This window comes from Phragmites australis, chromosome 9 (genome assembly GCF_958298935.1).
Source record: "Phragmites australis chromosome 9, lpPhrAust1.1, whole genome shotgun sequence".
In the NCBI taxonomy this organism is placed as follows: domain Eukaryota; kingdom Viridiplantae; phylum Streptophyta; class Magnoliopsida; order Poales; family Poaceae; genus Phragmites; species Phragmites australis.
In genome coordinates this window covers 35,571,505-35,587,400 of record NC_084929.1, presented here as the reverse complement: position 1 = coordinate 35,587,400, position 15,896 = coordinate 35,571,505, and the positions used below count along the sequence as shown (strand labels likewise).

Genomic DNA, 15,896 nt, shown 5'->3' with positions numbered 1-15,896 from the left:
TGGAGACAGCGACTGAATGTTCTGGACCAAATAATTGTGTAGCTATATAGCTGCTTTTACAAGAAATCCGTATGTATGTTCCAAACGTATGGTTGTAGGTCATATACAGATCATCTGATCATTATTTCTTCAGGTTCAGGCTCTCCATCTGAATATTCAGTAGCGCAAACATGCATGGAGAAATTAAACCAGTGTGTAAAAACAATCGAACAGTAAGTGACTGAGTGAAATTGGAAAAATGTCTTAACTTTGCTTTGTAAAGCCTTTGGTCTGAAAAAAACTGAAATGGCTAAACTGTCGGCACCCATAGTGGAAATAAGAACAGACGATGCAAGCTACTACTATGATTTAGCTCGGATCATGGGAGAGCACGAATTTACCACACGGGTGGAGCTCTGAATCTTTGATCAAGAGGAGAAGAGAGAACAGATGCCAAGTCGAATCGCGACGTGACCGGAGAGGGAGGAGATAGAAAGCTAGATCCCCACTTCCCGGGGACAGAAATCTTGGCTCCTTGGCTCCTTGCTCCTCCTCCTCAGTCGCAGCGCCCTTATTCCTCCTGGATTTTCCTCAGGTCCCTCCGTTTTGACCCCACCCGGTGCTCAGAATCCCAGCTCCACCTCCGCGTATGACTCCTATAAGTAGCACCCCTTCGCACAGCCACTCCTCTCATCAGCTCATAGCTCTTCTCTAGCAGCTTCCTCTCGAGTGATCTTGATCAGTCTCACCGGGAGCTCAGCTAGCTCAAAGAGTCAGTAGCTGATCGAAGAAATGGCGTCGCTGTCGATGACGAACTCGGCGCGGGCGCAGTGGACGCCGAAGCAGAACAAGCTGTTCGAGCAGGCGCTGGCGGTGTACGACAAGGACACGCCGGACCGGTGGCACAACATCGCCCGCGCCGTCGGCGGCAAGTCGGCCGAGGAGGTCAGGCGCTACTACGAGCTCCTGGTGGAGGACATCAAGCACATCGAGTCCGGCAAGGTGCCCTTCCCCGCCTACCGCTGCCCCAGCGCCGGCGCCGGCGCCCGGACCGCTGCTGGCTCCCTCGGTTACGAGTCCGACAGGTTCGTGACAGCAACAGCTAGCATCCATCGAGTTCGATCTGTACCATTTCATACACCAGCTGCTTGGAGTTGATTTTTCCTGATGAACTAACTGATCAGTGAAAAATATCTGTATGCAGGCTGAAGCATTTGAAGATCTAGCCAGTTGGTGAACAGAGGATGGCCGAGAAGAAGCTGCGCACGTGGATATACCGTGGGATGGCATGCACGGTCCATGCTAATCAAGGATGGAATGGAAGCAAGAATCAGATGCACGCATGTTAATAAGTAGTTAGTATAGCTTATTACGCCAGATCGATCGATCTCCCTTGCATGCGTCCCTCGTACTCGTATGTATTATATCCTAGCTGCACCCGTGTACCATAGCAATCAAGAAAACGAACTGGATATTATCTAATGCCTGCCTGCATTTCTACCTTGTTCTCTTTGTTTGGGATGCTTTAGCTCCAATAATTTTTAAGCTAGGCATTTCTAATTCTAGAAATTCATGAAGCTAGATTGTGGATATATTAAGTGTATTTGTGTAAGCCATCTTGTTCTTATTTTAGACTAAAAACTGAAAATTAAACTATTTTATTTTAGCCTGCAATCTCAAAATCTGACGTGAAGCTAAAAGCTAGAACTCTATTAAAGCAAGTAAATTACGATCCTGTTAGGTAGAGTTTTAGCTCACAGATTCATCTTATATCTAATGTTTGTAGGTGAATGTAAAATAATTTAAGTATAAAATTTTATTTAAAGTGTAAGTAAGAAAACTCATATAAACACTATTAATATACGCTCAGCTTGAGCTTTAAGAATTTCTAGAGCTATAAATACTTTGCTGTAAGAATGCTTGGAGCTCTCTGATAAACTGGGCCTACAACGGCGTGGCCCGTATGTGTACAAGGTCTCTTTGGAAACATTGCCAGGCCGTAAGACCTACGGCCCAATCGCGCGAGGAAACGCAACCACCGGTCGAGTCGGGGTCAGAGACCGACGCCGGCAACTCGCGCGGCAACCCAGCCTTGCTCTCGCAGTTCCCCTCGCGCTCTGCATCCTCCGACTCGTCGGCCGGCCAACCCTCTAACGTCGCCCCGTCCCCACTGGGGTCGCGCTCGCCGCCTCGGTCCTCGTTCTCTGCTCCCACACATGAGTCTACGACGAGCTTTCACGTCGCCGTCGCCGCAACCAACCCCGACCTGACACGCCCCATCCCGAGGTCCTCTCGGTGATCTGATTTGGTCAAATCGGGCCGGCGCTCGGAGTAGGAGACGCGATCTCCGGTCGAAGCAAGGGAACCGCCTCGTCGGTGGGCGGCCTCTTCTCCGCGGCTAACCAGGTGAATTCGGCATCCGCGCCGTCGTCGTCAGTAAACTGTAGCCTGCCTTTGATTAATTGATTTGTTTCGGCACGCAAGGTCATCGCATCGTTATGCGAGGTGTGGTTGATTTGTTCAATCTGTTGATTACGGAAGCATGCCTGATGCTCGGAGAATTTCTCTTCCTGCTGATCGTGGTGGTTGCCTAGTTCATGGGTTGATTTCACATGATCCGTCATAATTCTGCTGCAATATTCCCTGTGTTCGGTTTAGGGGGTACCTTAGTTTGCAGATTGCCCCTGTCTACCGAATTAGGTGAGTTAAGTTATGGGTTGGTGACTTGCAGCATCTGGTTTCTTAATGGTACTCAGGGGTACTGATTGGCTTGTTTGCTGTAAGCGTTAATCAATTAGGATTGGGAGCATGACCGCACGGTTGGTTTTGCAGGATGGTGTGGTAAGCAGATCAAGACATCCTAGATTATCAGGCATTGCTATGTGAAATCCCGTCCACGACAATTGGACTGCAGTCTGCACCGAGCGTGAATCAGATGAAGAGTTTGAGGTGAGCCAAACTTGCAACAAGGACAATATTGTACTAATTATTGCAGAGTTAAGTGGTGTGCTGCATATTGTTTTGGCCAGCATTGTATTTCTTATAACGTGCTTCAGCATGCCTAGGACCTAGGGAATAGAGAAGCCTAGTGCAGTGTCTGCTTATATGATTTGCATCAGAAGTTCACAATCATGCAGCATTGTCGTCTTTAGAAATGCTTTCTCATTTGATCTAGAAATATCCTAGCAAATTTATTGTCTTGGGAGACACCTAATATTCTAATAGTTAGATATATTAATACTCCCAGTTGTCCTCTAAATTTCTTTAAAAGGCAAACCCATAAATCAATTATTATCGTGTAATCGACGAGCAGGTTTCAGTTTGGCTGCTCCACGGATAGGATTATTTGGGTATGTTTTTTTTTTTTTTTTTGAGGAAACCGTGGGCAGGTGTTCTGCCATTTCATTATTTGCAGAACCGAGTTCTGCTGTTTCGATTAAGAGGGAAAAAAGCAATGGTTTTATACACGACTACTGCCTTGATGGTCGAGACAATCAGGGCGTTATGAAAGAGGCTAAGATATTACATGAAAAGAGATATTAACCCATGGATAAAAACACATTAACCTTCTAAAAAGAGGCTAAGATATTTGGGTATGTAGACGTAGCCGTAGGTTGATAACACACTCTTCCTTAATTAATTACTTATAGTGGTTTATGATCTGTCTCACTTATGTTGGTTTTTGATCTGGCTCACACTAATCTTAGTAAAATTATGCGCGACAAAAGGTACAATGCAATTATGTTTGGATGATGAACATTAAACCGTCTAATGCATAGTCAGCAATACTCGGGACGATCGGATCGAGGAACGGGTCGAGGGACGCGGGACGGACCCTGATAAAATTGCAGTGCGACGGGGTATACCTCTTCGGGACGTTTATCTGGGACGTGGGATGAGACCCCGGGTCAACAGCCGGGTTGATGACATGTTTTTACTGAATATTGTAGTCATGTTTCAACTAAAGCCTATTATCAGCATTATCCAACAATGCAACCTTACAGCCCATCGTCAAACATTCCATCTAAAGGTCCCGTAGCCCAGTCTATCCAGCCCACTATTAAAGCTGACCATCCCACTAGGGCTTCTTTTACTTACATGAAGCCTACAACGCAATAACATATTGGTACACAACAGAGTGAGAGAAGAGCACGCCGCCCAGGACTCCAAATTGGCCCCGCGCTCGCCACACCGCCCTAGGGCTCACCACCAGCCCTGAGCAGGAGGCAGTGGGCGCGCCGCTAACGTCTCGACGCCGGAACCACTGCGCCAAGCGACTCGCTACCAGCTCTGAGCCTCAACCCCCGTTGCTCCTCGTCTCGAGCTCCACGCATGGCTGTGCCAATGGCTTTCACGAGCGGGAAGATATGCGGCGTTGCCACAGCTACACAAGCACGGATGGAGGGTGGAGTTGTCGTTCACCACTATCCGTTGATGCAGATCTGTAGCAGAAGGGGCCCGTCCGCCGGCGAGGTTCACCATCTGCGCTCCGCCGACAAGGTCCGCCGTCTACGATGTCCACGCCATCCATGCTCCGCCGGCATGGTCCGCCATCTACATCTCCACCGACGGAAATCATTAGTTAAGTAATCTGCTTCTCATCCTGTGACAAAACAATACCGTAAAGGGGCAATGACCCTGTTGGAATGGGGACGTCGACCCCATCCATCCCTGACCCTCGATTCGGGACGGTGTCCCGGGGTCACGGAACGCGAGATCGACCCTGTTTCTGGTGACTATGGTCTAATGCATATATTAGTTGTGCTTATGAATTCATTGTATGCTGGTGTTTAGGTGCATGTAAGAAGAAACCCTTGAATATCGTTAAGTTAAATACTGAACTTGTTATGTACGGTATTACTTATCAGAGAAGGAAGGTTAAGTCAGCAACAGGGAATTGAATCCGTATCAAATTAGAAGTCTAAGAATAAGTCAAGTTCAGTTATTTTAGAAAAGTCCAGATTGAATTATAAGTAGAATCCATTATAGACTTGTAATCAGAGGTTGCTATATAAGCAAGCCTATTCTTGTACGAGAGAAGGAAAGCAATAAACTAAAGTTAGTCTTCTCTTACCTCTCTCGCTCTCCTTCCTGCCATCTGCGCTAGTGATGGCGCCTATCCGCCAACGGCCGGTTTGTCCTCAAGCTCCTCCGGGCCTAGGCTACGCCTTAAGATCTCATAGCTCTAACAGAACTGGTATATATAATTTCTTCCACAAGTTCATACCCATACTTAACAGTACAGTGTTAAAGAATGATTACTTGCAGTTTTTTTCTTCCTTCATTTTTCTCCTTCTCTCTGTATTTGATTCAACCGTCTTGAATTCTCGATGGTTTTCTGAGCTTTGGTTATACCTCAAACTGTTCTTGTTATCTCTTTAACACAAAGACATGCAAAGCTTTCGCATTTTCGTGAAAAAAGTGTTTAAGGACGAACTTATATGGCATTGGTTGTGAGGATGATAGTCGTACAGCTTTACATCATCTTATGCGCCTTTGACCTACATGTTCTTAGTTATTTTTATTTATGTGTAAGAAGCTGTCATGCATCATTTTTTATCAGAAGACCTGTAATGTAATGAAGCTCTCAAATATCCATTTTTTTCTTGCTTAAAAAAAGGTCTGGTTTTAACCATGCAGATGTCGGAGTTTGGGCAAGGGTGCTGTCATTCGACGCAGATCATTAAATGCTTCTATTTAATCTCTCAGATGAGTATCTTTCTCCATGATGTGCAGGCATTTCAGTTTCTTAGGCATTTCAGTGTATTAGAATTGCTTTAGATCTATGTTGCAGCAGTTTCTTCTGAAAAGAAAAAGGCATGAATATTACTTTCTGCTTGATGTATGGAATATGTACTATATAAACCTTTCCAGGCAGTTCACTATACTTTTGGTTCAAAAAAATACTTATGCTTGGACTATTGAAGATAATTACTTCTAGATATAAAGCAAGCTGCTTGAACCTACCTTGTTTATCCAGATATCTTTATCAAACCGAAGATTGACTAGTGATTAACGATTGCGTTGAAGTAGAAAAGAAAAATCGACCACAGGGAGAGACGCACCCTGGCTTTGTTCTAAAGATAGGGTTACTGGTTGGCAAAAAACTCACTGAAAACAATTCTTAGTAAGGTACCTACATGACTTATGAGCACCCGGGTTTGAGTCCGGATGGGTGCCCCCTCGGCTAGAGGCTATGCGTTATCACTCGGTTCTCCGTTGAAGTAGAAAAGAGGCACTGTCTTTGTAGTCTGCACCTTTTTTCCAGTCAAATATGATCGTTAATATGTCATGTTGTCGTCATTTTCTTTGGATGTTGGGCGTTTTCTTTTTGTTTTCTTGTTTTTGTCATATGAACTTGAGTTTACGATGGACTTCCATGTGCATAACTCACTTACCCTAATCAGCGATTCCTTTTTAAGGTTATACGTAGTTATGAATTCTCTAACAAACGGCCATCACATGACACCATTATAATAGTATTTGAAAGGGCCCATGTAGCATAACTAATAGGGGAGAACAAGATTGTGGTAATTCCGCTCCTTAGGAGCTAGAGTAGAGACTTGAGAGCTTTGTCATGAACATCCTCCTAGCGCGGAAGTTATATATCTTTGGAGGTAAAGAGTTTCATTGAGACTAAGGTAGAGACTAAAGAGTAATCAATGCACAAACCTGCACAATATAGCCAACATGTCGGCCCCGGTCCAACTTCCTCTCTGACATGACCTGTTGAGAGGCGCAAATATGAATGCAAACATCACCAGAACCTGTCAGCCATGTTCCATTCTGAAACGGGACATACACGATCTCCTGTTCACGAAAATTTAATCATCCAGACTTACGCATTCGACACCAGCTACAGCAAATCGAACCATAAATATGTAAGTGCAGTACATCACTGGTTGCAATTAACAAAGCTGCTGTTTTTGGCTAGGGTTTAACCACATGGTCTGCCACTGTAGTACGAAAGCTTTTCTGGGCAATTCATGCCCTTAGTGTTGGTGCTCAGGGAAGCAAATGTCCCACGATTGGCTTAACGATTTGTTAAGTACTCTCATCAAAAGCCTGGTACCAGAATGCTTTGATCCATTTATTAGTTGTTTAAACTTGGTTTGTTGAGCGGTTAGTTGCTTGTGCTGCTCATCATGCACGATTCGGGTGCACGGGTGTGAATTCTTTAATTCGTCTCCCCTTCCCAAACTCGCTAAATCCCAACTAAATTATTATCTTTTACCCATAGAGATTACGATTTGTTTAAGCAAAGAAGCATGGGTTAGTGTTGTCAAATGTAGTCAGATAGTATTAGTTTAAGTTTGGAAAGGATGAGATCAGCAACTACTAAAAGTATTTGAAGCTGGGTTTGATTACTTGGAGCCACAAGGATTGGTGGGCATGGTTTTATCAGTCTTGTCTAATGCCAACTAACTTGATTCGAGCTGATAGCCGATCTTTGGTCTTTAATTACTGCTGGGAATATTGTCTAGATCTTTTAGCTAGCTTTTCTGCTCTCTCTATCTTCTTTCTTTTCTTTTTTTAGTTTTTGCTTCCTTGTATAGCTTGGGATCTTTTCTACTTTTTGAGCTGTTGGCTTTGTACAGTTTTATCTTTTTTAATTTATTATTCACGGTAGGGGTTTCTTCATTGTTAAACCTTTCAAAAAAAATTATTATCTAGATCTTATCTTTTGTTTCGACAAATTATTCAGATCATATCTACACAAGGATCTCCAAGGTACTCCATTTTTCTTTTGCTGCTATTGGTTGTTCTAGTGCCTTTCCCCTGAAAAGATAACTAGCAAAAATCTCTGTCCTGTTTTCTTTCTTAAGCGAAATTATTTTGTTTTCGAATTAGTAGAAGAGTGTGAGTGGAAGTGACTCAACTTCTAATGTTGCTTTTATTAGGAGTATAATGAGAGGTATTAGCTTGGAATCAACAGGGTGTGCTGCTAGATATTTGGCTACACGTTTAACAGTACCTCTTTGGCTTCATGGTGCCAGTCGAATAGTCGATTCGGTCTGCATTATCGTCGTCAGCCTCTTACGCCATCTAGAGCGGAGTCGTTTTCGAGTGCTGCGGTAACTGATACGGTCTCCGTGACTCCGTGCGCTCGCAAAAACGCTCGAGCAGAGTCGGCTTCCACTGAAGTGATGCAGGCTCGAATCACGACATAGGGAGAAACGCCAAATTTGCGGAAGGAATGTAGCTTCTACAATACTGTTAATAGATGATGATCGTGGGTTTAAAGGAACAAAGAAAGTAATAAAATGTAAGTAAATGTGTTAGCTATTAGAGATAAAAATAGAGAGTATCGTGAGAAAGTTGAAATGTGTCTTATTTTTATTTGTATGTGATAAGTCATTGATAACATTAGATTTGAAATAATTTTGGTTGGTATAAGTTTGTTGGTATGTGATCTTATTTATGACTAACCAAAGTTTTAATTAGAGCGAACTGTTTTAGAGTCTACAAAATTATATCTCATCGAAACATTCGGTGTGTAGGTTTTTGACTATACCGGATAGTCCAGTGTTACCGGGAAGTAATCATCGAAGTATTTTCAGTGCTGAAGCAGAAATAGAAGCAAACACCGGATGGTTCGGCAATGGACTCAGAGAGCACCAGAATATTTTATGTAGAGAGAAGATTTTTGACGTCAAGTTTGAATATGTACGCCAGATGGTTCGGTGTAGAGTTTGTGAACACCGGAGAATGTACCGGATCTTTTGTTGCAGAGAGGTTACAGAAGGTGGTTCGGTGGATTGGCACACGTCGGATTATCATGTGATGAACATGAGATCACCCAAAGATTCTACCAGACCTTTTTTTATAGAGAGCAAAAAATTTCTGAAACAGATAGTGCTACACTCACCGGATGGTCCGGTGTTCAGGAGTTGAACACACCGGAACATCCGGGTTCACATTTTCTGCAAAGTATGAAACGGATGCTGAACACGGCGTATTGATAAAGTCAAGCGAAGGGGATGCCGGTACAAGTGACAAGATGGCTCGATGGATCGAGAGTGGGAGAGACTTACTGACGATCAAGATCGCAAGTCAGAGGACACGTGTCATTATCAGAGCGCTTGCTTCAAGTGAAAGCAAGTGGTGGCTAGTCACGTTTTGAGAAACATGCTAGGATTTCGCGGTTTGGTCTCAAAATCGTGGGAGAACTAGAGGAGTACGTAGTACCATCGTAAAACTTACGTCGAGGCGAAATCAAGTCGTGAAGGTGTTGAGACCATCCGATGAATAGAGAAGAAAATGAACCAAAATACCCTCAATGATAAATAGAAGTATACTACAAGATTGATGTATTTTAAGAAAAGGCTAGAAAACTCAGGAGTAAAGTTTTCTAGCCTATAAATAACGGGATATAGCTATGAGAGAGGATAAAACAACTATTTGAGCCCCTTATTCTACACATATGAGAGTATTATGCTAGGATTTTAAAAGAGAGCAGGATGAGTGCTTAGTCTATATCATAGGTGAGAGTTTTTAGAGTAAAATATTTGCAATCCGTTTATAATAGGGTTGATTTCTTTCAGTAATAAAGTTTATTTTGTTACATATGCTTGAATTCCTCTATTTCTAGTTTCTCTCTTGGTTCTCTTGCCTTGTGTATAAATTTTTTCTTTTGTGCTGATTTTTGTTTTTCTTTTTAACTGAAATTTTAACACATTGGGAATTTTTTTATGTTAAAGATATAAAATTCACATACACATGCATATATGATATGGTCTTAAATTCTCTTGCTTTTAAATTATCATCTTGAAGATCTTCTTCATCCGGTGTTCATCTTGTGATCCTTGAGTGATCTTTTCTTAAGATTCAATTTTTGTGTAGAGATGAGTCATGAATTGGGTTGCTATAGAACCTAGTGTTTCAAGTTTGGTTTTTGGTTTTTCTTGGAAACTCCAGACTCCCCGATCTCATCTCCAGAGTCTTCGGACTTTCTAGGTAGGTACAGTTTTTCTGTTATATGTTTGTATTGCGTTCTGTTGTGATTTTCTTTTAGAGGTGCGTTGGGTGATCAATTAAGAAAAGACCATCAATTTCGTAAGAAATTTGTTGAGGTGTCTATTCACCCTCCTCTAATCGTCGCTCTCGATCCTACATTCTGTAATAGTGTTAAAAGATACTATAATAATATTATAAAAAAATTAAAGTATCTATTAGAGATGACCTTAGACCAGCTCTAACAGAGACAGCAAACGCCAGTCGTATCATTATGCCGATGCGGATGCCACCTCTGCTGGCCATATTGCCCCTCTAGCAGAGCCTATTTCTGGAGCTCTATTTATGAATGAATAGAGCTCTCATATCACTATTCATAGTGCATGACTATAGATCTTAAGAAAAGAGGAGAGTAATAAAAGGCACAAAATATTATAGCTACTGAAGATAAAAAAATAAAAAAATATAATAGTATTAGATAATATTATAATAATATTATAAAAAATAAATTTTTAAAATATCTAATTAAATGGGCCTTAGCTACATCCCTTAAAAAGCAAGGTTACCTTAAACTGATGGAAGAGAACCTGACTTACCCGCCTAGGCAGCAAAACAAACAGCTGTGAAACATCTCAGTACTCAGGGGCGGATCACATGGAGGTATAGGTGTACAGGACACCGGATAACTTTTATTTTTCAGACATATATTATATACATTAGACCTAAATGATATCTACCGTATAAATAAATAGGATATCTGGACGAATCAAATATACATATATATATATATATATATATATATATAGGATACTGATTATTTTATTTCTGGATTCGCCACTAACAGTTCTGTATTAGGTTTAGACACGCAAGCACAGACCACGGCAGCAGTCTTGATTCTTGAATAGTTCCGTCTCTTGGATTATTAATAAGACATGTCAGAAATGCATATGAAAAGACAAAACGATCAGAACTGATAAGACTGACCATTCAGTAGCACCATGATGGGCTAAAGTTCTAACAATTGTTGCAGAAGTCCAGGATCACTCATTGCTGTGTCATTCACCTGAACTGGTTTTCTCTGGGGAGGAATTATCTCAGCTGCACCTGATTCTGTAAGTGAAGTCAAAAGATTTTAACTTCTCATCTATGACAGAAAGGATGATCTTTTAATTAATTTCTATATTTTTCTGATGGAAACTAAATTTGTGCAACTGAAACCGTAGGTGGCAAATTGAGCTGAATTGGTGTAACATGCAAGCCAAACCTGTTTTTTACGTAATTATGGTAATTTTTGGACGTTGCACTTTCATGTTTTTTTATATTTATAAATGCACCGTCTTGTCTGTTGTGACTTGTATTACTGTCAGGGGCCCGGTGGGGGAGGGAGAGGCCAACGAGATATCTTGGCCGCTCTCAAATCATGTTGTTGATATTCTTCAGGAAGATTAAGACAAACATATCCTAAACCAATGCTTACGAAGTCATGACCCTAGATTTTTGCGATAATAACACGTTTATTGCACAGCTGGGAGGCTGCCTGACATGCTCTAAACGTGGCCAAAGCCGTCCAAATCAAGTCAACAAATGCATGCCTTCAAGCATAATTGGCATGTGAAAAAGGAGGTTAGTTACTCCGATTGGCACATTAGTCGTAAATCTAGCTTAGTCATGTTGCAAATCCTTCTTGTGAGGATTTTTTATCATCTGGCTGTATCAGTCACATGTGGTGGATTTTTCTTTATGGTACTCCTACGTAGTAGAAATGAAGCCCCGGTCAAAGCCATCTCGCTAATCGCGTTGTTATCGCGAGAATTGATATGTATGTAGTAGAATTGAAGGGGAACAAATGAACAAAAAACATGAGGGTTCACTTGTTGCTGCGTGGTTGTTTATTGCAACTATTTTCAGTACAAATACTTGACCTCAGTTTCTATCGTGCGTCAGTCGGGGTCGCCCAAGGGCCAAGGGAGCGTCTTGACCTGCTTTCCAACATTGCAGCTGGTAAGTCACACTGCTCACAAGTCACAGATAGTTAATTCTCTTCTACTGTTCACTGCATGAACTTTCTATGCTAGAGTTGTTACTGGTTGGCGGTTGCTTGCTCCTAGTATTTGGTTGTAACAATTGTACGTCAATTAAAAAAAACTGCACATGGATTTAAGGCTACGAAGCCGCTGTATAGGTACTGTCCTGATTAGCTCGTGAAGAAAATTGCAAGTACTCAATATCTTTAGAACATCTCGATATACGATATATACCTAGAGGTGACGCGTGTTCCTCATGTCCTTTTCATCTGGTTTGACAAAACTCTCCAAATTTAGCAGTTTACCGTCGAAGAGAACTGCACCAAAAGAAACCAAATTTGCTGCACCAAAAAAACTTGTGATGCAAAGTTTCTCATTATCCCCACCTTCTTTTGTGTTCTGCAATTTTCTTGGAGGGAATTCAATACATCCTTATCTGCGTCTCATAGTCTCATCTCTCGCAGCATGGGCCTCACAATTTCATGACACGAAATCCTCGTAGTCTCTCACTTCTGGATTGGAGATGGGACAGTGTGACCAGCCATAACCAAAGACTCTAGACTTGAAGCACCAGTACTCCAGCAAAGGGATCAGGTTTGGAAGAAGACTCCTAACTCCATGCATGGCAGCAATTAGATGCATCTAGAGCCAAGTACAACTTAGCTTAGAAGCCACAACAGGCAAGTACACCTCCAATTGAATGGCAAACAAACACAAAAGGATGAACTTTTGATGCAACCTCGAGTTTGTTTACTGGTAGTATCACAGATAATTAAACTTGCATGCAAGCATTCTTTTGCAGTATATTCTGGCCATTAAAAGTTAATCCAGTCTTTCTTCTCCAGAATATTCTAGCCATTAATATTGCTTGCTTCTCTCTAGCTAATTAGCAATCACCTAAAGAAAGCTCAACATTTTCGTGTCATTAGGCCATTAATTTATGCTGGGTTTTAAACTCGAACTATACGAAAATGCTGCATTAGAAGGAAGGAGAGGCCATCAGCTAATTCGCTAGTGATTAAGTGAAGATCAAAATACAATCTTCAGCAAAGTTGAGAAAAATTGGAGTGGTTAATCTGGTTGCGCGAGAGGTCAAATGATAAGATAAAATGTAGCTACGAAGCATGCACAGTACATGCTCCTCTCAATTGATCCCCCAACTAGGAACAGAAGAAGAAATAAAAGATAAGCAAGCAAGAATCATGAAGCAAAGAAGATGAAGTGACCACAAAAAATGAAGGATAAGGTGAAAGCAAAAATGGAAGGAAAGAAGAAAGGATAAAGATTGAAAGATTGGAGAGAGACCTCATTTCCCTTCCTTGTTTAATCCCACCTCTGTCGGACGCATAAAAATATTGAGGTGGGGATTAAGCAAATGCTCGTGGTGTTGAGCCTTGTCTCCCACCATGGCTACTGCTGCTGCTGCTGGGATTGTTGCTCCTGCGGCGGCAGCTGCGGCTGCCTCCTGCTGCCGCTGCCGCTGCCGCTGTGCTTGTTGTTGTGCATCCACACCTTGAACACCTGCCGCCGCACGCCGACCTGCGCGCAGAACTGCTCCACGAGCGCCTCGTCCTGCTTCTGCATCCGCCACCCCACCCGCTCCGCGAACGCCAGCATCTGCTCCTTCTGCTCCGGCGTGAACTTAGTCCGGAACCGCTTGCGCCGCAAGTGCCCCTGCGCTGCCGCGCCGTGCGCGGCCGGTGGCCCCCGCTCCTCGCTGGACGACTCGGTCGTCGTGCCGCCGCTGCCGCTGGGCGTGGCGTGGTACGGGAACGGCGGCGCGTAGTGGCCAGCGGCGGCGTAGGGGTGGGGCGGCGGCGGCAGGAGCAGCGGGACGCGCGGGGTCGCCGGCGGCGGAGGCGCGGGGGCCGGGAGCATGAGCTGGCGGCGCTGCCCGTCGTCCTTGCGGTGGAAGCTGCGGTGGCAGCCGCAGGCCGCGCACTTGAGCGCGTCGTCCCCGGCGCCGGCGCCGGGCATGAACTCCCCGCATCCGTCCACGACGTGCCCGCCCAGCGCTGCCGCGTGGTTGCGCAGGCACTCGTGGTACCTCACCTCGGGTACCGCCGCCGGGGCGTGGTTCCCCGAGGAGGCCCCGGGCAGGGCGGCGTGCGCGAGCGGCGGCGTGGAGCTGGTGCCCGTCTCGTGGACGGGTTCCTGACCCCTAAATTCCATCAGCACATGCCTGCCGGGAACCGGACGGCCGAGTCCGTGAGTGTGGGTGTGGGTGTGGGTGTGGTTGGCTTTTGTGCTTTTGTGATGGTGGCCGGCCCCGGCCCCGGCCGTGGTGGTGGGGGACGGCTGAGGAGGCGAGGACTCTGACTCTCTGAGTAGCACCAGCGAGTGGGCGGGCTCTGGGGGAACGCCTCCATCGGTTCGGAATGGCGCTTTTGTTTCCCACCGGCGGGACGGGGCAGGGCAGGGCAGGTCAGTGGAGGGAGCGAGAGCGACCGACACAGCCCTCCCACGATGCTCTGCAGCCCGGACCCAGCTTTAATTGTTCACTCGGCGAGACTGGATCAGCGCTGCACGGGCTGACGTCAGGGTTTACGTATGCGAGGAATACCGGTCGAAATGCGACCATTTCGGGCCGCATTGAAATCTTAAACCGAGCAAATTTTGAAATTTGAATTTAAAATTTTCAAATCGGAATAGAAAATATAAAAAAATCTTAAAACACTAATGACAATTCTAAGACCTTCTATAAAAAATTTAGAAAAATACCATCTGCATTAAAATTTGTGGGCGAGAGGTTTGAAAATTAAAAAATAAGAAGAAGAAGAAGAAGTGTTGAAATGGGCCGAATGCACAGTACATTGAGACCATTTCGGCCTAGCTAGAGTGGATAAGGCAAAGCTGCATTTGAGGCTCTAAGCACGCTCTCAGCACAGTGGAGACCCCTTTCCTCTCCTCCCCGAGCAGCGACGAAGTGTTGGCCAGTGGATTCATCATCGTCGACACAAAAACTGGGCAAATAGATCGATATTCAATCAAATCATATCGAATATCAAGCGTGTAGAGTGGGCACCGTCAGGTTCAGTGTAGCAACCGAATATCAAGGTAAGCACTCGATTTATGGATGAACCCTGTCAATTAGCTGAGGAATGCAGTCGATATTCATTCCATTGCGGTCGATATTCCTCACGACAGAAGTCTATCTCACTTGATGCAAATACTCTTTTTGAGCTAATGGTCATGTTTGCTCATATAACATATGTTGTGTTTCGTAAACAGTGGTGGTGCATCTGAATACATAGGTGCTTATAATTGTATAGAAACTCAATTCCTGAGCGTATAATTCAACATATGTGGTAATCTATGTGTGGATGGGAGTATGCTAGTATAAAGTGAGCTTGTGTGTCATGATTGTGTTTTATGTTATGTATGAATAATTTAACATATTTGATAGTGTATGGTGCCAATAATATAATATATGGACATATTTGATGAGATAATAGTAGATGACAGTCATATTACTATTAATATCTTTTTTTCTTATCAATGTCTAAAATATAGCAAAGGTCATGCCTTTTTTCTGATTTTTTTTTTCACATATCTCCCATATCTTTCCTTATTTTCAAAATTCCTTGCATTCCGGTTTTACCAAGCGGGTTTTCACCAAATTTGGTCACATTTCGATTCTACAAAGTCAGTTTTCAGTTTCATCGCATTTAGAATATTTCGGTCGAATATCAAGTATACCGGTCAAATTATTGATGAAACCGATCACGTTTTGTGAGCTCGATTCGAGTGGATTTTGCCTCGGTCAATCAAGTTTAATTGCATGAATTCGTTCAAATTTTTTGAATTTTAAGTCGTGTTTCTAGATATTCGTGATATTTGCCCGTGCGACCACCCTCGCATTTTGACTTGACCTCGCATTTGTGAACCTTGGCTGACGTCAGCTGACCAGGCAGGGAACAACGACTAGGCCGCGTATGC

General features: G+C 43.6%; 2 protein-coding genes and 2 long non-coding RNA genes across 5 annotated transcripts; 3 read left to right on the top strand and 1 right to left on the bottom strand.

The window, feature by feature from the left end:
• The first annotated feature begins 659 nt into the window (after window positions 1-659).
• On the top strand, window positions 660-1,500 carry LOC133929481 (protein RADIALIS-like 3). Its single transcript, XM_062376247.1, has 2 exons — window positions 660-1,064; window positions 1,184-1,500. Exons 1-2 carry the CDS (start codon window positions 772-774, stop codon window positions 1,203-1,205), a joined length of 315 nt encoding a protein of 104 aa, XP_062232231.1. The 5' UTR covers window positions 660-771; the 3' UTR covers window positions 1,206-1,500.
• A 357-nt stretch (window positions 1,501-1,857) lies between these two features.
• Window positions 1,858-8,262, top strand: LOC133929479 (uncharacterized). 2 transcript variants are annotated; one of them, XR_009911602.1, is made up of 5 exons: window positions 1,858-2,385; window positions 2,464-2,679; window positions 2,812-2,928; window positions 4,420-4,560; window positions 5,620-8,262. It is a non-coding gene; the product is annotated as an uncharacterized LOC133929479 (long non-coding RNA). The 2 variants fall into 2 exon arrangements; XR_009911601.1 differs by lacking the exon at window positions 4,420-4,560.
• A 2,561-nt stretch (window positions 8,263-10,823) lies between these two features.
• On the bottom strand, window positions 10,824-14,405 carry LOC133929478 (zinc-finger homeodomain protein 6-like). The gene is made up of 3 exons (XM_062376246.1): window positions 13,263-14,405; window positions 12,192-12,599; window positions 10,824-11,043 (listed from the first exon to the last, which is right to left on the bottom strand). The coding sequence occupies exon 1, from the start codon at window positions 14,127-14,129 to the stop codon at window positions 13,368-13,370; it is 762 nt and encodes a 253-aa protein (XP_062232230.1). The 5' UTR covers window positions 14,130-14,405; the 3' UTR covers window positions 10,824-11,043; window positions 12,192-12,599; window positions 13,263-13,367.
• On the top strand, window positions 10,907-11,806 carry LOC133929480 (uncharacterized). Its single transcript, XR_009911603.1, has 3 exons — window positions 10,907-11,045; window positions 11,157-11,217; window positions 11,301-11,806. It is a non-coding gene; the product is annotated as an uncharacterized LOC133929480 (long non-coding RNA).
• Window positions 14,406-15,896: the final 1,491 nt, after the last annotated feature.

What these genes read in the sequence shown, in the direction of transcription:
- LOC133929481 (XM_062376247.1), top strand. Translation starts at nt 772, where the DNA reads ATGGCGTCGCTGTCGATGACGAACTCGGCGCGGGCGCAGTGGACGCCG. An exon ending in CTCGGTTACGAGTCCGACAG is followed by an intron (nt 1,065 to 1,183) that starts GTTCGTGACAGC and finishes ATCTGTATGCAG; the next exon opens with GCTGAAGCATTTGAAGATCT.
- LOC133929478 (XM_062376246.1), bottom strand. Translation starts at nt 14,129, where the DNA reads ATGGAATTTAGGGGTCAGGAACCCGTCCACGAGACGGGCACCAGCTCC.